The sequence below is a fragment of the Chroicocephalus ridibundus genome, chromosome 5, assembly GCF_963924245.1.
Source record: "Chroicocephalus ridibundus chromosome 5, bChrRid1.1, whole genome shotgun sequence".
Taxonomy (NCBI): domain Eukaryota; kingdom Metazoa; phylum Chordata; class Aves; order Charadriiformes; family Laridae; genus Chroicocephalus; species Chroicocephalus ridibundus.
Genome location: NC_086288.1, coordinates 11,104,466 through 11,130,967, shown reverse-complemented (window position 1 = coordinate 11,130,967; position 26,502 = coordinate 11,104,466). Strand labels below are relative to the sequence as shown.

At 38.9% G+C, this 26,502-nt stretch overlaps 2 protein-coding genes across 9 annotated transcripts in view; one reads left to right on the top strand and one right to left on the bottom strand.

Annotated features, from left to right (window-relative positions):
- Nucleotides 1-80: 80 nt before the first annotated feature.
- Nucleotides 81-17,057, top strand: ABCE1 (ATP binding cassette subfamily E member 1). 2 transcript variants are annotated; one of them, XM_063337175.1, is made up of 18 exons: nucleotides 81-181; nucleotides 6,119-6,277; nucleotides 6,587-6,672; nucleotides 7,179-7,276; nucleotides 7,651-7,768; nucleotides 9,660-9,797; nucleotides 9,966-10,035; nucleotides 11,111-11,207; nucleotides 12,161-12,250; nucleotides 12,867-12,988; nucleotides 13,667-13,888; nucleotides 14,375-14,434; nucleotides 14,519-14,577; nucleotides 14,736-14,846; nucleotides 14,942-15,084; nucleotides 15,178-15,300; nucleotides 16,418-16,529; nucleotides 16,775-17,057. In XM_063337175.1, exons 2-18 carry the CDS (start codon nucleotides 6,175-6,177, stop codon nucleotides 16,820-16,822), a joined length of 1,800 nt encoding a protein of 599 aa, XP_063193245.1. In that variant the 5' UTR covers nucleotides 81-181; nucleotides 6,119-6,174; the 3' UTR covers nucleotides 16,823-17,057. The 2 variants fall into 2 exon arrangements, with proteins under 2 accessions (XP_063193245.1, XP_063193244.1); XM_063337174.1 differs by lacking the exon at nucleotides 81-181 and adding an exon at nucleotides 217-374.
- A 2,849-nt stretch (nucleotides 17,058-19,906) lies between these two features.
- OTUD4 (OTU deubiquitinase 4) overlaps nucleotides 19,907-26,502 on the bottom strand; it is a 36,301-nt gene continuing 29,705 nt past the window's right edge. For 5 of the 7 annotated variants that reach the window (XM_063337166.1, XM_063337165.1, XM_063337169.1 and 2 more), the window contains 3 exons: nucleotides 25,608-25,877; nucleotides 24,840-24,880; nucleotides 19,907-22,605 (listed from right to left, as the gene is read on the bottom strand). In XM_063337166.1, the coding sequence (XP_063193236.1) occupies nucleotides 21,364-22,605; nucleotides 24,840-24,880; nucleotides 25,608-25,877 (1,553 nt within the window). In that variant the 3' untranslated portion in view covers nucleotides 19,907-21,363. The remainder of the gene's footprint in view (nucleotides 22,606-24,839; nucleotides 24,881-25,607; nucleotides 25,878-26,502) is intronic. The other 2 variants (XM_063337168.1, XM_063337170.1) reach the window with 2 other exon arrangements.

Below are 26,502 nucleotides of genomic sequence, written 5' to 3'. Positions count from 1 at the left end.
GTGTGTCTCCCGCCCCGCCCCGCCCCTCACAGTCCGCCCCCTGGGAGGAGGGACCCGCAGATGGCGTCACTAACCGTCGCCTCTCCAGCGCGCGGACTGACACCGCCTGCTCCGCGCCGCTCCCCTCCCCGTGGCGGGAGGCGCCACCGCTCTCTCCCCGAACGGGCGCATTGTCTCTATGGTGAGGCTCCTTTCCTTCCCCTCTTCTCTATGGTGCGCGCCTAGGCCCCGCCCTGCAGGACGGCGGCCATCTTGGCCGGGTGGCGGCGGCGGCCGGAGCACGTTGCGGGCCGGCCCGCTGGAGAGGGGAGGCGGTTCCCCGCTGCGGCCCGGCCGGGGAGCGGGGACGCCTTGCTCTCTCCCCCCATCTCCCGGTAAGCAGCCTCTGATGGGGCGAGTGGTGGTGGATACCGGCGTTCCCGGTAGTTCTCTCATACCGGTGGGGGGAAGGGAAAGGGGCCCCCTCCTCCCCTTAGCGGGAGCCGCCGCCAGTTTCCCGTGCTGCCGGCCCTGCCCCCGCCGCTGGGCTCGGCCTGGGGGGCGGTCCCGGGGCCTGGGGCTCGCCCCCACCCACCACAGGAGCGGGACCGACTGACCGCTCCTCGCCCGGGCCTGGGTGCCGGCTGCTCCCGGCCTGGCCCGGCTTCGCGGCAGGGCCGAGCCGAGCCGCCCGGGAGTCGTCGTCCCCCTGGCTGAAAGGGAGCTCAGCTGCACGCTCCGTTGAACCGGGGTGTCGCTCCCGGCGTGGGGTGGGGGGCCTGCCCTTCCCGGGCCGGCGCTGGCGGCACATGCGGTTCGTCGTCTCTGGCGTCATCTTCCAGTCGTACGTCATCTTCCAGAGCTCTGCTTTTCTGTCAGCCGGCCCGTGCCGTGCAGCGGGGCCGGGAGAACACGTTTCCTTCAGCCGCGGGAATCGCTTTGGCCTGGAGGCTCCTGGCGTCCTGGTGGCGGCGGGCCCGGGGTTTGTGCGGGGGGAGAACCGGTGTTTTTCTCCTGTGGAAGCGGGGACCTCCTCTGCTGGAGGCAAAGCGCCGTGTTTTGCCTTATTTGGCGGAAAGTTAATATCCATGTGCGTGTTTGTGTGGTGAGGAGATCCAGGCTTCTCGCAGGTTTGATAAGGTGATAGGATAAGCCTGGGTTTTTTTACAAATTATGTGTAAAAAAAAAAAAAAAAAAAAAAGAAAAAGACGTCAGGGCTTTTTTATATAGGACCGTGGTAGTGATTCCTCTCTGGAATGCACTGAAGTATTTCACCTGCAAGTTTCTGTGACAGTTTTCAAGCTCTAATTTAAGTTTCCCAGCTATGGTTTCCTAAACAAGTGGTCGTGAAATATTTCTCTAATTTTCATGTGGTAGATTGCTAATTTATGGGTTTATTTTCATGTATTTCACTTCATGTTAAAAGGAAATTTTAGAGATTGAGTGATAATTAATACTGTTCAGCACCAGCTAAACACACCCACTCCTTATGCTGCGTCAGTATATTTGACCATATGCTTTTCATGTTAACATTGTATTAATTTTCATATTCAGGTTGTGCCTGATGAGTAATATAATGAGTTAAATACAGTAGGGAGATTTAGGGCTTGTTTAAACTTATTTTTGTACATTGTCTTGGTTTCTAAAACAAATGTTAAGACCTTGAGTATAGACCAGTTCTTAATTCTTAGTAGATTTTGTTTGTTCTTGTAACATTTGTTATTATTTCTGCTTTGACGTTTACAGATGTAGTAATCTCCCCTATGCAGTTTGAAAATCTGTTCTTTGTCTTTCGTTTGCATTTTCTTTGGGTATTCTAGTTCATAACTTTCTTGTTATGGGGTGACTGTGTGTTGTACGTTAGCAATAGATTGAGAGAGAATTTTTGAGGTTAATTATTTTCAGAGGAAAGTGCAAACGCTGCTCATCCTCGCTTCTTTCCACAGCATTTATCTTTGAGGTTGGATGCAATGTAATTTAATAAAATGATAACTGTCTTTTTGCAAAGTGACTAAAGTATGGCTCAATTCTGAACACATGGATCTTGCCTTCCCATCATTTAATTGAATTGTCTAGTTATGTTTCAGTCTTCATTTACTTTTTTTTTAATGTTTCTCTGTTTAAGTGTGAATAATTCAATGCAATTACAAATACTTCTTTGTCATAATTGACTTGACTTAGTAAATTCCAGTGTAACTCTAATGCCTGTGAAAGAAATAAATATTCTTAACTCAAGTACATTACATTTGTTCTACAGATTGTACATTACTGTTCTCTTCTGTGACAGGTAGCAAGGTCTGCTTACATGTGCTTTTTTTTTTTAAATTTCTTCTGGTGTGGCAGAGACAGCAACTGTGTCGGAGAGCCTAAGAATGCTGACTTAAATTGCTTGTGATAACATGTTTTGCATCTTATTTTTAGACGTGTTTTAGTGTTTGTATTAAGTGTCATAATTGGACTTGAAGGACAGCTTTTGGCTTCAATGAATGATACTGTCAAGGTGTTTAGAACGTTTGGGGTTTTTTTGCTAGCGGTTTTTATTCCATCTTTCATTCTTTCACCTATGTTGTCAGGTCATCATTCTGGAACGACTTTCTGTTGTCACTCCATCATAATTCACTAATTCAAAATAACACTTTACTCTCGTAGTTAGTAACAAATTAATATTTTCATACTTTGTTTTTTGTTCTGTTCTTCTTGATTTGGAAAGGAGAAGTACAGACATGAACTTAAATACTTCTGAATACCAGTTTCTCCTGCCCTAAACTGCTGTCTATACTTAACAATTACTGGTACGCTGTATTGTAGCGTATGTATATTGGATGTGTTGCTGAGCTGTGTTCAGTGTATTTAGAGTTCCGCTGTCTGCACTTTGAAATCAGACGATCCCATTCAGTATGTTAAGTTAAATGCCACCAAAATAACTGCATATAAATATGGAACTTGAATTCATGCTGGTTTGAACAGTGTTATTTGCTCTAAACTGTCAGTTCTAAGTAGAAATTATTCTTTTCTCTTGTGGGCAATTATCATCATAGACATCAGGATAGTCCTGGAAGTATTGCAGAAGAGATGGAAGTCACAAATATTTTCTTCTGAAAATGGTTTAAGACCACTGGAGAGTTTTGGATAAACTGACGCTTGCATGGGAGCAGGGAGGCACAAGTCCATGTCTCTGTGCTGGTTCATTAGCTCTGTTCCCCCCCCACACCAAGTACTTTATAAATGCTTGGTGTACTTACTCCTGTGGCCCCTTCAAAACTCTTTACCACAGATGGGCATTTTCCCGTATAACTAAGTTAGAAGAAAAAAAGATATAAATCTTAGGCTTTTTATTACTTACCAGCCATGGTCTGATTCAGCAACAGATAGTAGTGTAAACTTCAGTCTGGTTATCGCACCAGGACTGGGTGGAAAGCTTGCTGAGGTAAGTGGCAAAACTTTATTGTTTCAAGCCATATTTGACTGGTCTTTTAGAGCAAACCCCATCCCGTTCTTCTGTTTTGGTGCTTTTAAGCTAAAGACCGGAGTGGAAGGATGGGTGGCTGAGGGGAGGGTTTGTCTGGTCTGTGATCTGTGCTGCTCAGGCAGTAACCTCCTACAGAGGTTTTGGAGGTTGGACAGAGCGAGCAAGTTCCTGTAGTATGGCAGCTTTGCCTTCTAGAGCTTCCTAGAATACCTAGAAACCCATAGAAATAGTTTACGTGCTAGTTGGAGCTCAGATAACTAGCAGGGAGAGCCCTGTGTGGTCTGTCTGCTCAGGGTACTCAGACACTCAGGGTTTTTTGGAGAAAGGGCTTGATGCAGATTAGGCACTTGCCTTGGGAAACCAAAGAGTGAGTGATTCACTCATAAATACTCTATGCAAACTACAGGGCTTTTATGAAAAGAAAAAGAATTCCCAAATTCCCCCAAAATTCCCAAAGAATGTATCTTTATTTGAAGCACTGACAAAATCCAGTATGTCTCCTGGAAAATTACCCTGACTCAGGCATCCTTATAGTTTTTCAGACTAAGACTTTATGTTTCTGGTTTTCTTATGTAAGAAAAATATATTAAAGTAAGAATTACAAAGCCATTATTCCATGCCTGTTGGCCTGATCTATGGATGTAATATGGATGTTAAGCCCTACTTTGTCAATCTGGTCTGACGATACAGAACTGTAATAATCAGTTTTTCATTCTTTTTTAAAATATTCAGTCACTTATTTGAAAAAATCAACTATGTTATTAGGACTTCTTGGCTTAGGAAATGTTAAAAGATGAAATAAAAAAATTTGAAACATTAAAAGTAGAAACTGCCATGCTAAGGTTGGCAGCGTGACTAATAATTACATTCATTTATATCTGATGAAGAATATCTTTTGACATTAATGTAAAAATACTTTGGAAATTGAAAAGAGGAATAAGACTACCACTTTTGAAAGGGATAACTTAAAATATCCATAACTATGGTAATAATGGATTTAAAGATACAATAACATCTTAATTTCTGACCTTTGCTCCCTTTTAGATGCCAGTCTCTTCCTTTCTTTCACATTACAGTAGTATCTGTAGGATTTCGTCCCACTAAAGTTCACAGATGGGTTTAGGGAAGAATGGAGTTTAATGTGCCATACACCTGTTTTATTCTTACTTCTTTCAGGAGATGGAAAGTCACAACCTTTCTTCATATAATAGCCATATGTAGTAAATAGTCTCTAAATCATTGCAGGATGCTTTAGTTTGGTGGAGCAAAGATGAACTGGACATACAACAGAAAATGCTTTATTTATTAAGAAATGTGGGAATCCTTTTCTAGGAGGGAAGTGAACATGAGGACTGTGTGGAAACCTGAAGTATTTAAGACTCCCACTTATGTCTTTGAGCTACTGATACATATTGCATTGAATTAAAATGATTTTGAATTGGCATCATCTGCAGGGCTGCCATCACTGTATTTAGTGGTGTTGAACTGGGAATGCTTTGTTCTTTATTTATGGTCTTTCTTTAGACCTAAAAAATAAAATCTGTTTGTCATCTGTAATACCTTGTAAACTTCCGAGAACCTCACAATTCAGTTGTCTTTGTTGTTCTGGAGCCGGTGGAGGGAGTTGTCCTTAGGTGTGCGTTGCTCATAGGAAGATAAAGTCATTATTATTATTGTTACTCTCAGTACTACATGTAAATATGGTAAAGGAAATATAAATACACTTTAAAATACATTTCACCTTTTTTATCTATCAAGACTTAAATTTTAAATCTTTTGTCCTTTCTTCCCTCCTGCTGCAATTGTTGACATAAATTTCCAATCTAGTGCTTGTCAATGGGTATTACAAATATCCAAGCAAGGGAAGAAACAGTTATGTAGAGGAATACAAGCAGTAATTTCACTTCCTTGAGTGCATTTATTTGTGATTTCAGGAATATTTAATCATCTAGTACTCAAAGACCTTTCTCTTCTAAAAATAAAGTAATTTTATTAAGAATCTTGCTTATTTTTATCGGAATGTTTTATAGTCATTGATACTATATTAGGAAATGCAGACTGCAGGTGTACTTATTCAAATACTAATGGAACTCAAAAAAAAAAAGAATCAAACTTTGTCACGATTACTTTTCTATATGCAACTACAAATTTTCACTTTGAAAACTGGTTGAAATTTTACAGTATTTTAATCATTTAATGTAGAATATTGGCATGCAGTTTGAAAAAGGAATATTATAATCAGATTCTTGGATTAATAGTCACGGTCATAATTTGACCTTCCCAGGCACTGTAGTGTGAACAAGGTTACTTTACACAAGGCAGCTTGTGAACCTGAAATTTGCAGTAGTATAGATTCGTCTGTTCTTACTACGACATACTTCTCTTGGAAACAAATAAGTTCTCAGACATAATCACAGTTTTATTTTACAGTGGAGAAATAGTAATGGAATGGAAAGCGGACGCTAAAGATTTGTGCAGTTATCTACACATCAGTAACCCCTACTACTTGTATCTGAGACTTTGCTCTGTTTGCCATCTTGCTTAAAAGAGGAAAATCAAATCATTTTGCTTTTTCATCTCTGAACTCTGCTAGTAATAACTTCAGGTAAGACTGTTCTTCCCTGTGCTGTCAGTAATTATGCTTTCTTTTGGACTTTTTTTTTTCTTTAGATCTGGAAGACTCCCACTACTCCTCATAATTGGTGTTTAACCCTAAATTGTGCATTATGGCAGACAAATTAACAAGAATTGCTATTGTCAACCATGACAAGTGTAAGCCAAAGAAATGCCGTCAGGAATGCAAGAAGAGTTGTCCTGTGGTTCGAATGGGTAAGAGATATAAATTAAAAAAGTATTTAAGCAATTGGTGAAGTTTTAAATAATCTTCTAGTAGAAGGAACTATTTCTTTATAATTGCTAGGTTTATGCTTATCATTCATGCTCCGTTTCATAAAGCCTTTAGAAGTATCACTGAAAGCATGAACAATTCATAGTAATAATGACACTTTTCAGGTCTTTGGATGATCCGAAGCTTCCATGAACGTTAATCAGTTACGTGTTCCTCTGTGGAATTTAGTAATACCGGCAAGAATTCTGATTTATCAGAAACTTTTTTGAGTTAATCTTCTTTTTCCCCAGGAAAACTTTGCATAGAAGTCACATCACAAAGCAAAATAGCATGGATCTCAGAAACACTTTGTATTGGTTGTGGTATTTGCATCAAGGTAAGAGTTAGGCTGCTTTATTAAAAGTGATAACGTTTCCTTATTATGCTATTATATTTAGTAATGCATACTGTAACTTCAAAAAGCAGTTTTGTTTTCCTGAATAGTCAGACCTTTTTAACTGTTATTTCTTATAGAAAGTGAAGTACTGTGTCAGTTTATGGAACTGGTTGCATTGCAGGGTGTGCGGGGCTTTGGTTTTATTTAGTTTTGTTTGTTTGTGGCTATAGACACTTAGCAGTAGAAAGCTGTTTTTGTAAAAGAGCTAGAGAATATACGCAGTGTGCCTCATTTGTATTGTAGACTGATAGTCTAAATTGCTAACTATTGAATTTGAAAAATGTTGTATAGGACTTCTTTGGAAAGTTGACTATGTAAATTAAGTAATTTGGTAGAAGTTCTTGTAAAAATATTTAAATGTGCAGCTGGGTGCAGTACAGAACATAGTATTCTGTTAATAAATTTTTTGTGTGCACTAGTAATCTATAAATTTATTTCAATTACAGAAATGCCCTTTTGGAGCCTTGTCAATTGTTAACTTACCTAGCAACCTGGAGAAAGAAACAACGCATAGATATTGTGCCAATGCCTTCAAACTTCACAGGTATTTTATTTTTCAAATCAATGTAAAAGGTAGTCTAAACATAATGCACATCAAGGTGTTCTTGGTTATTACCTCAGTAGCTTCCTTTTTGAATATTAAGTACTTTTTTCTTACTAAAATATATTATAATGAAATAAAACTTTAGTGCTCATTTTGCAGAACTCCTGTTTAAAGAATAGACTGCTCTTAAATCTTTCTTACAATATTCTATTTTTAAGGAATATTGATTTAATTTGAATTATATATTGGCAAGTTAACAAAGTAGGGTGAAACAATCAGAAAGTCTGAAAACAGGTTGTAACATTTACTTTACCACCAAATATTGTTGTCTTGATAGCATTAATACAATCCAAAGTTATTGATGTTGTGTACAGGTTGCCTATCCCTCGTCCAGGTGAAGTACTGGGATTGGTTGGAACCAATGGGATTGGAAAATCAACTGCCTTGAAAATTTTAGCGGGAAAACAGAAGCCAAATCTCGGAAAATATGATGTAAGTATCAGCAATAAAATAGAGTTGGCATAGATAACTGTGGTTATACTTTTTTTCACTGAATTTTCGTATCTATGAACACGATAGAATTTGCAAGGACATTGGCACTTTCCTTATTAACAGCCAGTGACTGACTCCACACAGAAACAATAGTAGAAGCATGTTGTTAACAAAGGCTTTTTTGAAAATTCTGTATATCTTCCAAGAAAGACAAGAATACTAATTACAATTGTAACTCATACCAGAGGTAGGTTTCTGTCTTTAAGTCACATTTAAGGGTGTTTTTTTTTTTGTATCAATCTTTAAAAATGTCAACTTTTTTTCCCTGCACAATTTACCTGTTCCCCATCAGGGAACAGGTAAACGTAATTGGTAACATAAATGTTACCCATTTAGGTAGCTCGAGTTTTGGAATTTCTTCTAAGTTCAACGGTGGTTTTATCTGAACAGTTCTAGTGTCTATGAGCGCTTACCGTGTATCCTTGTGATCTCTTAGGCTTCTTTATCTTTGATTCTTTTTAAGATGATCTCTTATAAAATATGTTATCGTAAGTTGTTGTTGAAGATGTTTCCCACTGTACACTTCAATAATGAGTTCTGAAAATCCTTAGTTTCTTCATGTTGCTAGACACTTTGAAATTTTAATAGTATTTTTTGAGAACCAGACACAGAACAACTTGTAGTCTGCTGGCCTTCATGGGAGATCATAATCCGTTTTCCTATGCATTTACACTCAGTCAGCTATGCAGCCAGCAAGCAAAATAATTTAGAGGGGTTTGTTTACCTCGCACTACTCCAAAGAGTGAATATTATTAGATAAAAGACAAATAATACCTATTGTGACTCTTCTTATTGAACAGTATTTCAGTTCTCACCTTCAAATCACGTGGTAACAATTGAATTCTGATGCTCACTTTTGCCCTTCAAGAAGGACTTGTAGGAACAAGTGTGTTCAAACTTTCTTCATCAGTTTTACTTGAAAGAGTAACATTTTACTAAATTATTCATTTCATGGCTGCCACTTAAAACTGCAAAGAAGTAATCATTTCCCACCTACGTTTTCCATTCTCTTTCAAGTTTGGCTTATATTATTTTGTGGACTTCTTGTTTCAGGTGGTAGCATTGCAGAAATAACAAAACTTTTGATTTTCTGAATGTGTACTTAATTGAATTACCATGCTTCAAAAATCAGACTTTCCTGTGAAGACCCAAATCATTATGACCACAGAAGCACGTGGTATGAAATGAATCTTCCGTGTTGCTTCTGCTCTAAAACTTATGAAGCATTTCCTCTGTGTATTTGCTTGTTTTGGAAATATGGCTGTGTCGCTCTGTGCTGTTTACCATCAAAATAAGTAAGTTGTCACCATTCAGAGCAGTACGCTGTATAAAACAAAACTGTACGAGTTGTGCCTTTTTCCTGGGTGATTGCTCTGAACAGTTCCTTTTTTTTTGTCATTTTTCCTTTGATTCTATCAGTCCAACCCTTTTTTTCTTTTTTTTTCCTTTGGATTAGCTGGATCAGCTAATAAGTGCAGTTATACTAATCCATACTATAATTTTCTCCATGAAGTAGTTTGGCTCGTAGCTTCGTAACTGTCTTAAGGACAGTTGTGGATGTCCTAGGGGCAAATTTAAAATCCTTTTTCTTGAAAGAGCTAGTGACACCTGGAAAAAAAAAATACTTGAACTTCTGCCTTCTGTTTTGCAATTTTCTAATTTTTCTATTATTTTTTTTAAATGGAAACCTTGCAGCGGCAAGATTACCTTGTGGTAACTAGCTTTTGCAAGCGTATTCTTTTTGTTGTATTGATCGGAATTTTAAAATTCAATATTTTTTATGATGTTTTTAGAATGGTATAAGTAAACACAGGCTTTAATTTTGTCACAGGATCCACCCGACTGGCAAGAAATTTTGACTTATTTCCGAGGATCTGAATTACAGAATTATTTTACCAAGATCCTGGAAGATGACCTGAAAGCTATCATTAAACCTCAGTACGTGGACCAGATCCCTAAAGCTGCAAAGGTGAGAAATTCTGTGAGCTAATAGAAAGAAGGCTGGGAGCCTCTCCTGTCATACTTCTCTCGTGTTTAAAGATTTTATTTAGTAGCATAACTGAATGTTGAAAATCCACTACTGTCTGAAATTTTTAGTGTAGAAATAATGTTATGGAATTTTTTTCTTATTATGCAGGGAACGGTGGGATCAATTCTGGATAGGAAGGATGAAACTAAGACACAAACTGTTGTATGTCAGCAGCTTGGTAAGTAATTTTGTAAAGTTAAACTTCAAAGCATTTGAGAAATTCATACTTACTGAAAAAGAAAAATTACTACTAATGTGATACGAGATTCAAATTATACCAATTTAAAAAAAAAAAAGAAAAAAGACGCTTTAGTGCTTGCTGTAAGCATATCTGAACCAATGCAAATAATCCTTTCTAGTGGCAAACTAATTGATACGTGCAGGTTAACAGAATCTACTGCAGTTTCTGTTTCATGGTAGAAAACGTATATTTTTACATCTGGAAGAATTCCAGTTTGCATCTGCTGCTCTTGCTTGCTTACAACTCCAGCAAAATCTTAGCATCCCCCCCTTGGGAGAACCGTTGCGTATAGGAAATATTATCCAAGTACAAAAAACCTTTTTCTTATTTTCTCCCCCAAAAAAGCCCTGTATATAACTAATTATAATGGGAGTAATATTGACTTCTGAGAATAATGCAGTTAATAAGAACATCATCTGCATAGTCCAGCCCTAGTAACTTTTTGTAGGTGTTTTGAATTCAGTTGTTAAGTATTAATTTAGGTATTGCTAAATTAACACCAGGGTTCTTTTGGATAGATCTGGTGGGGCTGCATTATGCCACCAAGAGCATGGTCTTTGAGTTCCACTTAACTTAGTAGTGAAATGGTATATTCTTGAGATTTCCTGTTCATAAAGCCAATGAGAAAATACTGGCTTCACCCATTTGCTGTAACATTTGGGGGACTCGATTTTCCTGAAATCAGAACTCGTCAGCCAGGTCTAGCAAGAAATACTTTTAAAACTGGTCTAGTTTCTTTTTAGGGCCAGAAATCTTTGCCGACTACATAGTGTAAAACCAAATAGAAATGTAATCCTTCTGCGCGATAAGCAGCGGCCGTACAAGTTAATCAGCTAATGCTGCAGAGAAGCCGTGACTTGCTGTGACTTACAAATAGCACTATGATGCTTCTATATAAACTGAACGCTTATTTTACTTTTCTGTTTTTTCCTCTGTGTAGGATGTCTGCTGTGATTGAATATGAATTGTTGTGTTGATTATAACATATCTAAAATTAACCACTTATTTGCAGACTTAACCCATCTGAAAGAAAGAAATGTCGAGGACCTTTCAGGAGGAGAACTTCAGAGATTTGCTTGTGCCGTTGTTTGCATTCAGAAGGCTGATATGTATGTTTAATTTACTTCTGTTACACTTTGCTTCTAATAATCTGTCTCAGAATATGGTCCTCTAACTTACGTTTATTGTTAGAAATAATTCTTTTGTTTTAAAAAAAAAAAAAGGTTTTTTTTTTTTAAATTGGTTTTACCAACTCAGCAGCAAAGATCCGTAGTTGCTCCATATATCATCTTGATAGATTTTATACTTTAATTCATCTGACTGGAATAGCTAATTTCAGAGGCCAGTGTTAAATTTCACCATCACAACTTCGTAACCTGTCCCTAATGTCACATAAACGTATCCTGTTCGACAGCGTACCTCACTCAGCCTCTCTGAATAAGAAATGGAGAGATCCTTCTCCACCTCTGGGAACTTGTGTCCCTCTTCTCCTGGCTTTCAACCAGGAAATCATTGTCTAATCTATGCTGTTTCCTGACTCCTTGGGACCAAGAAAGCAGGATCAGAAGAGTTATGGTTTTTTAAGAGGTTTTTATTTTTTGGTGTGTGTGTTTTGTTTGTGTTGGATTTTTTTGTTTGGCTGGTGCGGTTTTTGAGTGGGTTTTCTTGTTTGTTTTGTTCTGTTTTTCTTTCTTGGAAGATGCCCTTCTTCCAGTCTTCTAAAGTATTTTTGCACTTTTCAGTTCATATTAAATGTAAGCTGAATCAGAACTGAGTGCATGGGATTCCTAACCGATTGCTGATTTCTCCTAACATTTGATAACTTTGCCAGAGCTTTTGGCAAAGTAATACTTAACTTGTACCGTTTAATAATTTCACATGACAGTCATCAGAGATTGAAAGCAGGTGTCAGCCCATAATTCTCATTTTTTGTCTCTCTTTTTCAATATAAGTAATAATAATTTTTAATTTCTACGTATTTCATAGTTAAAATGTTAGTATTAGGTTTGAATATGTAGAAAGCTTGTATTCGCTAAGACTTCATTCTTTCTTTTGGGACTAGCTTCATGTTTGATGAACCTTCTAGCTACCTAGATGTCAAGCAACGCTTGAAGGCTGCCATTACTATTCGATCCTTAATAAACCCTGACAGGTAAATACAAACTTCAAATGCTTTGCTAGGCTGTAATAATAGGTGACTGTTTACAGAGGGAAGAGACATCCAGTCCATCTCCCTAGAACTGCTGACTTTGCAGTATGGTACACTAATAGAATTTTAAAATATTCTAAGTCAGTAATATTCTATTCTTTTGTGTTTTAGAAACTTATTTCCTATAGTTTCTGTACTATTTCAGCATTGGGGTAAATTTTGTAATAAGGATGTGAAAATATAGGTGGTTATTTTTCACTTGAGTATTGCTCATCCATCCCCTCCTCACAAAGATATTTTTTTTTCTTCAAATGTGCTAAGTATTTTTTCGCTCCAGTCAATCAATATCCTTCCACTTACTGTGTACATAAAGAAGCTGCCAGTTTACACTGAAGATGGACTTTCAACTTGTCATTCACAATGTCTGTTTGTTGGAAAATTTAAAAAAAAAAAATGCTTATCAGAGATTTGAACTCTGTCTTTCTTTAATATAAAGCTAAGAAACCATATTAAATGAAAATCATGTTGATAGCTTTTGCTTATGCAAGGCTAAAGTAAGAAAGAAAGGAAAAATGTTTTATATTGAAGCATAAAAGCATCTCTCTGGCTTTTATTTCAGGTACATTATTGTTGTAGAGCATGATCTAAGTGTGTTAGATTATCTCTCTGACTTTATCTGCTGCCTGTATGGTGTGCCAAGTGCTTACGGTGTTGTTACTATGCCTTTCAGCGTAAGAGAAGGTAATTCTTGCCATATTTCTCTTCTTAAACATACCCAAAAAATTCTGTTGAAGAAAAAAAGTGTACCAAAAAGCTAGTTTTCTACTGAACATGTCTTCCTGTTATAGTTCAATAACTAAAAAACTACTGGGTATTTTTGTGCAGAATTTCTGCTTTACGTGATCCTGAATTTATAATTCAGCCCAAAAGTCTTAAGTATGAAATGCCCTTTCTCTCTTGCTATGGACATAATTTTGATACTTGCAGGTGTTTTGTAAACAGTGGAGTTAGACAAAAGACCCTATAAATAGTAGAGAAAGGGCAGGAGACAGTTTGCACAGTACAGAGGTATGTAGCGTTCAACTGAGTGGACCACACTTGCGGCACTGAGACTCAGTAACAAGGTTTCTCTGAAAATGGGTCCAACAGCAGTAGTTCCTTTAAACCCTACACACATTGCTAATACTAGGTTTTCAGGAAGAGTTTCTACAGCCTTTCTGTAATTTTCGTAAGATTTTTCTCCATTCAATTTGCATAATAGACACACTTTCAAATAGAGGTTTGATACCTCTTTTAACCTGCCGTTTAAAATCCAGCGTTCTTCTTGCCTGATTGGAATTTACAGCCAAGAATTGAAATCCATCTTATCTTGCTTTGTTGTAGACATTTTCAAATGATCTTTTTTTTCTCCCTTCATAGGCATAAACATCTTCTTAGATGGCTATGTTCCAACAGAAAATCTAAGGTTTCGAGATGCATCTCTGGTATTTAAAGTGGCTGAGACAGCTAATGAAGAAGAGGTTAAAAAGATGTGTATGTACAAATACCCAGGAATGAAAAAAAAGATGGGAGAATTTGAACTCTCCATAGTAGCTGGAGAATTCACTGATTCTGAAATTATGGTGATGTTAGGGGAAAATGGTAAGTGCAATACTTGTTGGAAACTGCTTCTACAGCCCTAAGTATGCTCCTCAAGCCCTTCTCAGTCTGGGAGCCAGGCTTCAAAATCACTGGGTTTGAGTCAGGTTGAACTGCTTGTTTCCGAGTGAAGGTGTCATGCCATGAGCTTGTGCTCTGTATAGCGGGAACTTGCAGTTATTGAATGTTAATGATGCCAGCGTGCTTGTCTGTTATCCCATTTCAAGAACTTAGACTGGCAGGATGATCATTGACCAGGTGAGCTTAGCAACAAGTCTGGACTGTTGTAGCTCTAGATGTCTCTTCCATTTGAAAAAGCAAGTAATAGCAAGTGCTGCTTGCTGGAAGTGAATGTAGAACTTCCGAAAGCAGTCTGATTTTTAATTAACTCTTTTTTTTTTTTTTTTTTTTTTTTTCACGAGTGACTTAATCGTTAGAGATCTGTTACTAAAAAGTGTGAAGTAATATGTAACTTGAATTTTATTTTAGGAACTGGCAAAACTACGTTTATCCGAATGCTTGCAGGAAGACTTACGCCTGATGAAGGAGGTAATCCTTACTACGTTGGTCGAAACCTATTTTGAAGATACTTGAAAAGCTCCTGTTTTCATAATAAATTTTATCTTTTTATAGGTGAGGTCCCAGTTCTAAATGTCAGCTACAAACCACAGAAGATCAGTCCTAAATCTACAGTACGTTTAAGTCTTATTTATTAAGTATTGTGCTTGCTACAAAAAGCATGTTTGTAGCACACAGGTAGAATTTCTTTATGCCCAGAACAAAAAGCTCTAATTCAGTTTCTACTTGGTTTGGTGCATAAAACTGAGTGGCAACATTTTTCTGTTACTAGGGAAGTGTCCGTCAGCTACTGCATGAGAAGATCAGAGATGCCTATACACACCCCCAGTTTGTAACTGATGTAATGAAACCTCTTCAAATAGAAAACATCATTGACCAGGAGGTATTAATTGCCTGAGACGACATCCTAACTTTTCTTCTTTAATTCTTTACCTGTGCCTGAACTAAATATGGCTTTATTCTTCCCCACCCCAATAGGTTCAGACCTTGTCTGGTGGTGAGTTGCAGCGCGTTGCGTTAGCTCTTTGTCTTGGTAAACCTGCAGACGTCTACCTAATTGACGAACCTTCTGCATATTTAGACTCTGAACAACGTCTAATGGCTGCTAGAGTCATTAAACGGTAACGTATGCATGATGGGAAAAATAACGGAAATTTTCAGTAACTTTACAGTAAGTTTATATTCAGCTCTCTCTTTTTGTATTTCTATTTCAGTTTCATTCTCCATGCTAAAAAAACAGCTTTTGTGGTAGAACATGACTTTATCATGGCTACGTATCTTGCTGATCGTGTGATTGTATTTGATGGTATCCCTTCCAAGAACACACTTGCGAACAGGTAAGAGACTTGTTTGGATTAGTAAGCAAGATTAAAGAGGACAACATAAACAATTTATTCCTATCAGAAGCATCAACAAAAATAAGGAGGTGAAGCATCTTTGCCTATGGAAACTTAAGCTGCACTTAAAGTTATCCAAGAGTTCCCTGAGCGTTCTGGCTTTTGTTTTGAAGCAAGGAAAAGAAAATTAGATTGGCCCATACTTAGAGGCTGCCTAACAGAAAGTTGGGGTGTAGTTGGAGAATGTAACCAAGCCCTCAAAAACTAGACCAGCTCCTGGCTTAAAGTAGCCTTACAGTCAGCAGAGAACATATAAGTGGCATCAATTGTGAGGAAAGAAAAAGGGGCCAACTGTAAGCTAAGTGTGCTTGTGAAAGTACCTTTCAGCTGTATGGAAAGAAAGCCAGGTAGTAAAGGCACATGTGTGCAAGTCTTGTGAAGCGCAGGGCTGGACTGCGGCATGCAGCCTACACTATGATTTTTACTCTTTCAGAGCTGTTCCCTGTGATATGTCTACTTTGTTCCTGTAAATAATTTCATGTAAATTACAGAGACTTTCTAAGGAGCAGCCTTATTAGAAAACAAGCTTTTAGAACAGTGTAATTCCCAAGTACTTATTGTGAGACAGATGAAGTAAACACACTGGTCTAGCAGTGGGTTTATTGTGTTTACAACACAGTGCTAGCCTGGTTTTGATGATGTTCCTTCTAAGAACATGTTTGAATTTAAAAAATCATGGTCACATAAATGCTTGTAAGCATCAGTATGTTATGATTCTTGTTTTATCTGGCTAACGGTGCAACTGTAGGTTTTTCTCTTCAAATGTATATAACTTAAGTGTGCCGGCACAGGCAGGTGAGTGGATAGAAAGTAAAAAGAACGTAAAGGTAGCAGTTTGAAGCCTTGTAGCGCCATGCTGTGATACTGCTGAAAGATGAGGGTAGTGGTTATGACCTCTTGTCTGAGAGATGATTTGACTAAAAATGTAGCCCATCCTGGTATGTCAGGTAGAGCTCACGCTTGCGTTACCAGACTCAAATGAGCTCAGGATGGAGATCAAAGCTGCCCGTAATCTGCAGAGTATAGAACTTTGGAAAATGTTCTTCTCTCTTAACAGTCCACAGACTCTTTTGGCTGGAATGAATAAGTTTTTATCTCAACTTGAAATCACGTTTAGAAGAGACCCCAACAATTACAGACCAAGAATAAACAAACTCAATTCAATCAAGGTAAGAGAGAAGCACCTTTACAGTAAAGAAGCCATGACTGTTTAATATAAAACCAGGTTTTAAAATAAGGAACAAAATTAAGACTAACCTGGTAGTTTTGCTGTGCTGGAAAACAGCACATGAAACGAGTAGTAAAAGTAATGAGGAAAGTAGGAAGGCGTTGAGCTAAGTGTCTTTTATTTCAGCTTTGTTCAAGTCTGCCAAAGACTGCTTCAGGTAACATCGACCTTTTTTCTCTTCCCAAGGACGTGGAACAAAAGAAGAGTGGGAACTACTTTTTCCTGGATGACTAAATATTGAATCTGGCATATAGAAATGCATATTGGAGTCCCAACACTTGTGGATGAGAAGGCTCAATCAGGTTTTAGAACACTTCATCTTTTGGAGCTTAAAATCTCTTGCTGCGTGTAACATCTGAGACCAGTAGCAGTACAAATCCTAGTCTGAGTAAAACTGCCACTTTCTATATTTTGGTGACACAGCCCTATTTTCAATGTAATAACTTCAAAATAGACCACCTCAAAATTGTGCAAATGAGTCTCCAGATTTTTCAAATTTTAAGGGAGGTTTTCAATTCAATATATCCTACTCATGTACCAAGTACTGACCGAACTTCCTCATTTTAAAAATCTTTCAATCTGTTTTCTGTCGAGCTACAGAAACAACTCCTATTTTAAAAAGGTTGAATCTCTCTGGATGGGGGTTTCATAAATAAATATCCTCCTAACTTACAGCTCTTCTGTGACACAGTGCAAAAATTCTTGAATTAATAATTTAAAAGTGTGTATATGATGTTGTCAGGCGCACCTCTTCTCACACTACAGAAAGGAACACACAAAAGCTAGAGTACAAACTATCTATAACAACATAAAGGAAGATGTCTACACCTTTTTTAGTCATCTGTCCCTGAGCATCTTCTCAGACCTAGTTACAGGAGAATAATCAGCTAAATAAAGTCTTAAAGAAAATACTAAAATCCTTTCAGTCTTCTGTAGCTTAAACCTGCAGAGTGAAGAAAGGTTAACAGCTGGTTTTTCCAGTTGCTTGTTCTACAAAAACTTGACCGTGTACTTTAGGAAGTAGGTTTTTGAGTAAGGAAGCCATCAGTTTCACACAGTACAGACACCTTGTCGCCAAAACCCTCCTTCTGTACTGGTAGAGCCACACAGCCGAAGAGAACACTTACCTCAAAGCTTGTAACAAATTGATCTATATATGGCTTTTGTTAAGGATTAGAGAGGGTATGGCAGCTCATCTCTGCGCACAGGGTCTACCTCTATTTAGGGATTTTCTAAAGCACTGAACAGAGTTAAGGTTTCAGTTCATATGCGTACGGCAAATCGTGTTTGACTCCAAGGGCTCTAATAGCATCCTAACTAAAAAGGGATTTACAAAAACCAAATCAGATGTTTCAGAGGTGACAGGTAAGTGGCCCCCTTGTGTTGTACTAATTATCTGAGGAGAAGAAAACAAGCCTGTTTCGCTTTGCAGACAGCTAGTGAACCAGCTTACTAAACCATCCTGTCTCTGTATAGGGTTCCCTTAAACACAGTAGTAGTGCTTTGTAACATGTCCAAGTAGCACTCCGTTTCTCTACTTTGTGATTAAGATCAAGTCAGCCTTTAGAAGCACATTAAAAATCAAGGATCATCCTGCAACATCCTGCAAAACCTGCCATTTTCAGGGACACATATACAGTATTTCCAGCAACAAAGAAAGAAAGGTGTAACCAGTTCTCTTGGGTAGGGAAACAGACTAAAATGTAGACTTACGAGCAGGTGTGAGAATTCTGACCAATTCCTTCCTCCATCTGTAACTTCTGGCACCAACCATCTTTCCATCCATGGAAAGATTAGATTTTTACAAGGTTAAGATGCAAGAAGCACTTTTGCCTGAAGTGAAAGCTTTAATCCTTACTATAGACAAAAATGAAGATAAAAAAAACCCAGCATGTTAAAAATTGATTTCTATATAAAGTAAGGTGCTGCAGGTGCCTATAGTTAAGGGTTCCTACACAAATCTTAAGCAAGTAAGTTTCACAGATGTGTAAAAATAACTTTCAGCTACATATCTTAAAAGTAAGGAACAGTATTTTCCATGCAACAGTTGTGTGTTCTGCCTTCACTGGCTTGTGAAAAATGTCAGGGGAGATGAAAGAAAACAGGACTTTATTTGCATCTTTCCCTCATAAGTTACAGGAGAAGGCAGCAGTTTGTCTTTTGGTGGTGGGGTGGGTTTTTTTGTTGTTGGGTTTTTTTTTTTCCTTAAGCCATTATGTCTGTTAGTAACTTGGGTATTTAGTAACCTTGGCAGCATCAGGAGTTAGATACACTCCCCCCAGCTGTGTCTGACTGTCCATCTGTATTACGCCAGCAGAGGTACTCTACGAAGAAGTACAGGTAAACGAACACAGCCTGCCAAAGGCTAACCATAAGTAAAATTTATTGTTAAGACGAGTACCAATTCCTTTGGACTTGAGTTCTGCATCTTCTGTTAATCAGTCCTAATTAGGGGAAGGTAAAAATGTAGTTTAGCAAATAGCTGGAGCTGTGCATCTCAGTTCATTATATGCTAAATATTACTGACCTGTGGGATCCTGCAGTCTACATCTTGCCCCAGGTAAAGGGTTTGGCCAATCAAGCTCCAAGTCTTTCAGCAAAACCAGAGAAAACCATACTTAATCAAGTGAGGGTGGAGAAAATATTACATCTGCACATTTCAGTCCTTACCTGTCCTAGAGCAGCAAGGCAGGGCATAGGTCCAGCTTAACTATTTTAAGTCAATTTTTAGAAGTACAGCCCTACCACTTAACTGCCGTGCCTCTTTTCCACTGTTCCCTAGGAAGTTTCTGCAGGAAGCCTGTACTGCCTTTGCTTTTGTAACAAAGCTCACAATCAAATGCGTGCTCTGGTACTGAATTACTATTTCAGTGCCTGCTGGACAGATGTGGGCTACAACTGCAGTTACGGTTTAGAGCTTCCCAGGAAAGATAATAAGAGGCCCCGTTTAAAGTCTTTGTAAGTAGCAGAGGTAAACAGAGGACCACAATAGTATCGACTCTTGAATCCTTCAGTGCATGCTTAGTTCTCAACCTGAAAAACTGAAAATTGCCTCTTGAATCCCTGAATGCATTTCTGCATGGAAAAGCATTTAGGTTAAAAAGAACACGCACACAAAAAACCCACAACGCAGCCCCTGCCACTACCCCTTTGAATAGGAACGAGAAAGCCAGTTTATGTCCCCTTCTAGTTTGTAGCTTGCCTACATATTAGCTCATTGTTTACAGTTCTTACAAGTGGCTCTGTCAGAACACCACCATACATACATTTGATGTCACTGCAACAGTTTCAAACACGTAAATTAATTTAGAAAGAAAGTGAAAAGACAAACATTTATTTTAAGTAGGGGTTTTATACATGGCATGCATCTGAAAAGAAACTATTTGTCACAGAACTATCACTCAAGTTTCCTGATCAAGGGTGTACAATCTTGGACGTGAACGAAAGGGCACCATCACCTACACTAGTATATACAGAGATATAAAAATATACACAGGTCATTTTACAGAGCAACAGAACTGAGTGAATACTGTGCACGCTGCACACTCTGAGTTTGGACAGCTGAACGTCCAAACTGCAAAGGCAACGGGAACACTGCGGAGATCATTATCGGGCAGGGTCAGAAGAAACAGCATCAGAACTCTGACACAGTGTAAAAATATAAGGCAGAAGCCACTTTCTTCTGAACTGGAGGGAAGAGCAGAGCACACCGCGACTCCCCATCTTGCTTTTTAAAAGTAGTTCCAGCAATGAGTTGTACATGCAAAACATAAATTTGCATCAACAGTGCAACAACAAAAGAATACTGAACAGTAGCTCAATCATACAAACTTAAAAAAAAAAAAACGTAACGTACTTTATGCATCTCTCCTCACAAAATAGCTAGGATTTGTCAGTGCATTAGTGTTAAAGTGGCATTAAAAAAACTTCTGCTATTATAACAGATGCAGAATTATTTTGGAAATGCATAGCATCTACATTTTTATTGTCTTTGTAATTATTTAGTTGGCATAGGCACCATTCTAGTCACACCAGCATTAAGAATTCTTGGTGGAAACAGCCATTCTTATCAATTCATACACGGCTATTCTTGACTGCTTGTCTTGATTTCGATTTCAACAAATAAATGCTTTTTAAAATTCAAAAATATACCCTATGAATATTAAAAGAACTATATACAACATACCTAAGACACAGGGTTAGCTGGCTGCTGTACGTGTAACACACCGAAGAGAAACATTCAAGTTTGACAGATTATTTTTTTTTTTCTTTTTTTGAGATGAAAGGCCTTTGGGTTGGAAGCATATCAAAGACAACAGTGCAGTAGGCTGAGAATTCCTTTAGCTCAGTTCAGAACTAAGGCATTGTATGATAAAATATACATTTATATTTGGTGCAATGTTACCGTCAATTTTAGAATCTAGATCACGTCAAAATGCTATAATTTGTCACTAGTAAATGTACGTATCCATCTTCTATCACAAACTCAAAATTTCTGGGGAAAAAAAATAATTATCAAACACTAAACCTATATTTTTTTTTTTTCTAATTTGACATCGAAGAAAAAATGCTAAGCCAAACAAACTATAATCAAAAAAAAAAAAAAAACCAAAACCAAAGCCACATATGGTAGGAGTTCATGTCCTCCTAGTCTTTACTTGCCGAAAGTTAAACATATCCTTGAACTTTACTAAAAAGAAAGATTTAAGATTTCAAACTGCTACTTCAAATTACTTTTTGCATTTCAAGATTTTCAATTATCTAATCTATTCATTCTATGTTTGATGCCCCCTCTGATTATCTCCCAGTGTTGCCCTTCTCCTGTCATTCCTATATGGCCTCCCTCTGAAGTTTCGCTGATACTGGTAGCCGTCATCTCTGCTTCTGCTGGGTGGTCCTTTCCAGGCTTCCTCGTTTCTTTGGAACTGGTATCCTCCCCTGCTGGAATAACCCCACTCCAGTCTAGGCCTTCTGCCTCCTCCGTAAGTCTGGTTATAAAATTGCTTGGATCTACCACTTCTCAGCATATCGGAAACTTCACTCTCGTCTTCAGAGCTCTCTTCCCTTGTTCTCTGTGCCCTCCTTTCTGCCTGCACGTTACCAGCACCCTTGGAATCTCTACCTTTATCTGTCTTCTCCTTACGACTGGAAACACTATTTTTCAGTTCATTTTTCGGTGGTTCTGCCAACAGTGGCGGAGCATTGGCCACCGCCGTCTGCCTCTCAGTCCCCTGTATTTGTGGAGAACGGTTTTGTTGGCTGGATGGTTTCTGCTTGACAGGAGAAGCAGAAGGACAAGTCTGCTCCAAGTGGGGTGCCCTACCTGCAGTTTCTTTTGGGGCACTGCATTCACTGCTCGCACCAGCCACGGGGAAGGGTACGGTGTTCGAGCCGCTGCTGCTGTTAGTCTTCTGACGCTGTTCTGTAGAGTTTACGGCGGGAACCGGAGGGCTGCATTCTTTAGCCACGTACATGTTTGCGGAGGTGCTGGCTGTTGCCTCTTTGTCCTCAGGCGACATGACAACATTAGGTCTTGCTACTGAATTTTCAATGAAACCCTGAACTGGGTACCCATACCAAAAGTGAGGAAAGAAAGGAGGTGCTATTGGAACAGCTCCTAGGAAGTGATTGTGTCCAAAGGGTGGCTGTGGGAACATGTTCTTCCCTCTCAGGGACTCCTCGTAGTTTGCATGAAGGGCTTGCACTGGATTCTCCGACTCTACACAGACCTGTCCTTGACTTTCTGACACCTGAGCTGTCGGTATAATCAGAGGCAGTGATGGAGATCTATCAACCTGCGGAATTTGACCGTTGGATCTGACCTCACCCTGAACAGGAAAGTGCCTGTTTGTTCGTGCAGTTTCGTTTTCATTCTGAGTCGGCGGAGCCTCCTGGAACCAGAGGTTGTGCGGATACACAGGGAGGGACACGTTTGGGTACATTCTACAAGCAGCTAAATAGGCCTGATGCAGGGGGTACAAGTAAGAATGGGGTGCCCACATGGGACAACTGTATGCCTGCAAGATAGGGAAAAAAACAAACAAGAATATTTGGTCTTTTGAACGTTCAGAGATACAATAGCACACAGGTCACTTACCATTTTGAAACAATTAATTACAGGAAGTAAAGGTTAATTTTATTTACAGTGACTGCCATCAATTCTAAAGAATATCTGAGACTCCAGAACTCCAGATAGTAGTTCTCATTTTTTGTTTTCCTTCCAAATGCAGTTGAAATGGGCAACAGTAACAAACAGTAAGAAAACTTGGTAACATAATTTCTATATAGTTAATTTAAACACATGATGCCACTAAGTCAAGCTTTAGAGAACACACATTTCAAATTCATTTTCCAGAATCACAGTTATTAATTGGCACTTTGCCCTAGTAGCTCACTTTTCAAAATTCTAAGGGTGAACAATCAAAACAACAAGAAGTCATATCACACATATATTTTCACTTAAAAAAAAAAAAACAAAACACCCCAAAAAAGACTATACTGAGACCTGAAGTTAGACCGTTGCCCCACGGACAATCTGTAAATATTGAAATCCATATATATGCTCACACAACCCACAGATCAGCTTCCTCAGAAGCTCTTTAATAACGCAGGGGCCTAGGTTTCATTAGAACATACAGTACACTTTCCAGGTACCGGTGGGAGTCACACAACAGGCACGTGCCATTTTCAGCAGCAGCCTTTTCTGCGCTGTCAGTGAAGAGGAGCTACGTTCACGACACTGAACTCATCCACCTCAGGCGGCAGCCCCCTTCCTTTTCCTCTACTTCCATGTTAGATAACTAGCAGGCGGCAGCTTACGGTTACATTGCTCGGAGATAGAGATTATAAACACAGACTTTGTGCTTGTACCATGGTACCTCGCCACTGGCTCGAGAGCAACCATTGTAAGATGCTTTTATAATACGATGTGCCAAATATACATATTTCAGGCTGTAGAGAACACCACAGAAAGGCTGATGGAGGCACAAGGCTGGCTAAGAAAACACTGAAGTAAGTAGAGGGCAGAGCCCAAAAATTGGTAGAGTCGTGTCTGTGCCATCTGTAGAAACAGTCCCCCCTGAGCAATCCATCCTGAGCACCCTAGCCAGGACTCCCCTCAACGGGAACTGGTCGGTTCACGCTGAAGGAGCGGCTGGAAGGGTGTGGATTCAGCACGGAGGGATCCAGGACCAAAGCAGTGGCCAGGGGAATGCAGAAAGTAGTTCCCAGGTCTACCATGCCATATGATCACCAGCTGAGGAGTGGTGAACTAGGACAACTGCTAGAACACTGTACTTTGACCAGTAGATGGTGCTGAAGCACCAAAATGGCACAAAATAGCCCAAATCATAAAAAAGTACCAGTAAGGTTTAAATATGTTACAGTGACACTTGCTAATGACTTACGGATTTTGTATTAAGCAAAGAGACTTGTATTAGGCACACAGTTATCAAATCTAAATTTACTTTGTAAGTTGGGCTGAACATTTCCTCTTCCTGTGCACAGACGCCAAAGAAAATCACTACTTATGGCCAAAATCACGTAGAATAAGCCTAAGAGCTCTCAGAACCTTTCCCAAAGTAGTTTGCCTGACAGGAGGAGTAAGAGAAGGTAAAAAAGGAACATTTTTATGTGCAGAAGGGAGAAACTAAGCAAACAACTAGTCCTTAGCAAGAAATGGAAAAATGTTGCCCTTTTGGATGAGCCTCTTCCCACACACAGAGATATGCACCACATATACACATCAACCACTAGTATAATTACCTAGAAGGTTAAAAGTAAAATACTGTTGTCCTTAACCTGAGCAAGAAAGGACAGATACGCAGATTACTTAAGGGAGCATCCACAGGGAAAGCCATAGTAGGTATCTGTACTGCAGTGGCTTGGCCAGTACACAGACACGGTCCAAGTCAGAGGGCCTTTTCTCCTTTACTGCTTCCAAAAGAACACGTCTTCAAACTCAAAAGGGTTTACCTGTGAATTTCTCAAGCACAATTTCTGTTGACTGTATAGCCACAGCTGGAAGCCAATAGTTTTCACTACCACTGTTGAGATAAATTTTATTTCTGCTGAACTGCAATGTGGACCAGTATTGGGATCCCAGTTAATAGAAGACAAAATAAGAAAGTATTTGAAGATGAACTTGAAGCGTACAGCTGCAGCAACCAAACTTCTGCACTCTAAGTATTACCAAAGACAAGCAAATTTTATGGTATAACAAACACAAAAACAAGTAAGTTTGAAGAGTTACCTTCACACCAAGATTGAAGAAAAATCGAAGAATATTCTTATCTAAGAAAAAAAAAAAACCACAGAAAAAGATCTATGAAGACCTAAAATATTACACAAAAATTAGTCCCTGCATGAAGTTCCATTTCAGTAGAGAAACACTGGTATTAAGTTGCTGCTTGCGTGTCTTTGATTGATTTGGGTTTGCGTTTTTTTGTTTTGCCAGAATAAGATATCTAGAGTACAACTTCAGTTTAAATTTCTGTTTTAACTGTTTGTGGAACTGAACTTCTAGTTTTTAAAGAAACAGTTCAGGAAACAAACACCACCGTGCAGTTCAGACGTGATATGTTCTTTATGGGCATATTCCATATCTGTAGTATGCCAAACCCTGTATTTTCCCAGAGCAGTAAGGAAATGCTCCACAACTTCCAAGCTTTTGATTACAAGAGAAAACCTGTTCCGGTAAAAGGAAGCAGTTCTCCAAAGAAAATCCTTTACATTCACAAAAGCTCGAGTTACGGTGGGTCAAGCTAAGAACCACAAAATGATCGCATCAGTTTTCCAGATGTAACCACTTAAAATAATCGCAAAGTTAGCAACACAGACTGAAGAGTTACAACTCTATCCAACGTTCCCTCCCACATCTTAAATCATGGAATGACACCAATTAGATCTTTCGACACAGACTAACAACAGGACCAAAGAAGTGGCCTTTATCTACATTTTAAGAAAAGAAAACCTATTAGGAAAAATGGTATAAAATCCAAAGCTCGTTCTAGCTTCTCACCTTTCGGTAAGTCTTCCCCAGTATTGCACAGGGAGTAAGAGGGTGCAACGGCTCTTTCTCCCTTTTCACTAAAAGGGAATCCAGGGTATAGCGGATCCTGATAAGGATTCAGAGTCTGAGGCAAAGGCATTAAAGGCTGGTTAAACGCTTGTAGCGACACGGGAACTCCAGCAACTGGAGCAGATGTTACCTGAGCCTGTGATACAATAGAGTCGGGTCCCGTTGCTGGGGCTGGCATCAATGAAGAAGCAGGTATTTGGGGGGGAATACCTAAAAGAAAAAAAAAAAAACTAAACAAAAACATATATACATAGCTCAACTATATACAACCACAAAAGCAAATGAGAATGGGAAGGCAACTTCCAAAAGACACAAGGAAAAAAAAAAAGGAAAAAAAGAGGCATTCAGAAAGATAGAGAAGATTCTTGAGTCAGGAAGTTAGAAACAAAAGAAGATTTGGCTAAATGCAGAGAATAGTTTTCAGAAAGAGTGAAACAGTTAAGCTTTCCTGAAAGAGCTAAAACTCTTCCCGTATTTATTTTTAAAATAATACCAGAAGGAAATAGGAAGGGGGGGAAAAAAGGGGGGAAAAAAGGGGGGGAACTGAAACGTATATGAGAATCTGCAGTTCTCATTCTGACTAGTCATTTACAGTCAACTCTGAATCCAAGCTCAGATTAACCGGGCCGTGCATCTTCTGTCACAGATGCAGTCAAGTATGACAGGATTATTACCGTATCATGCAAACACAGTATGCTGATTTGAAAGCTGGTTCTTGTACAGAAACTAACAGTGGGAGAGAAAATACAGCACGTGATCTAATGAGCGATACTGAATCTAAGCTAACTCCACGTATCAGAAGATACACACAGCACAGAAAAAGGTTTATACTGGC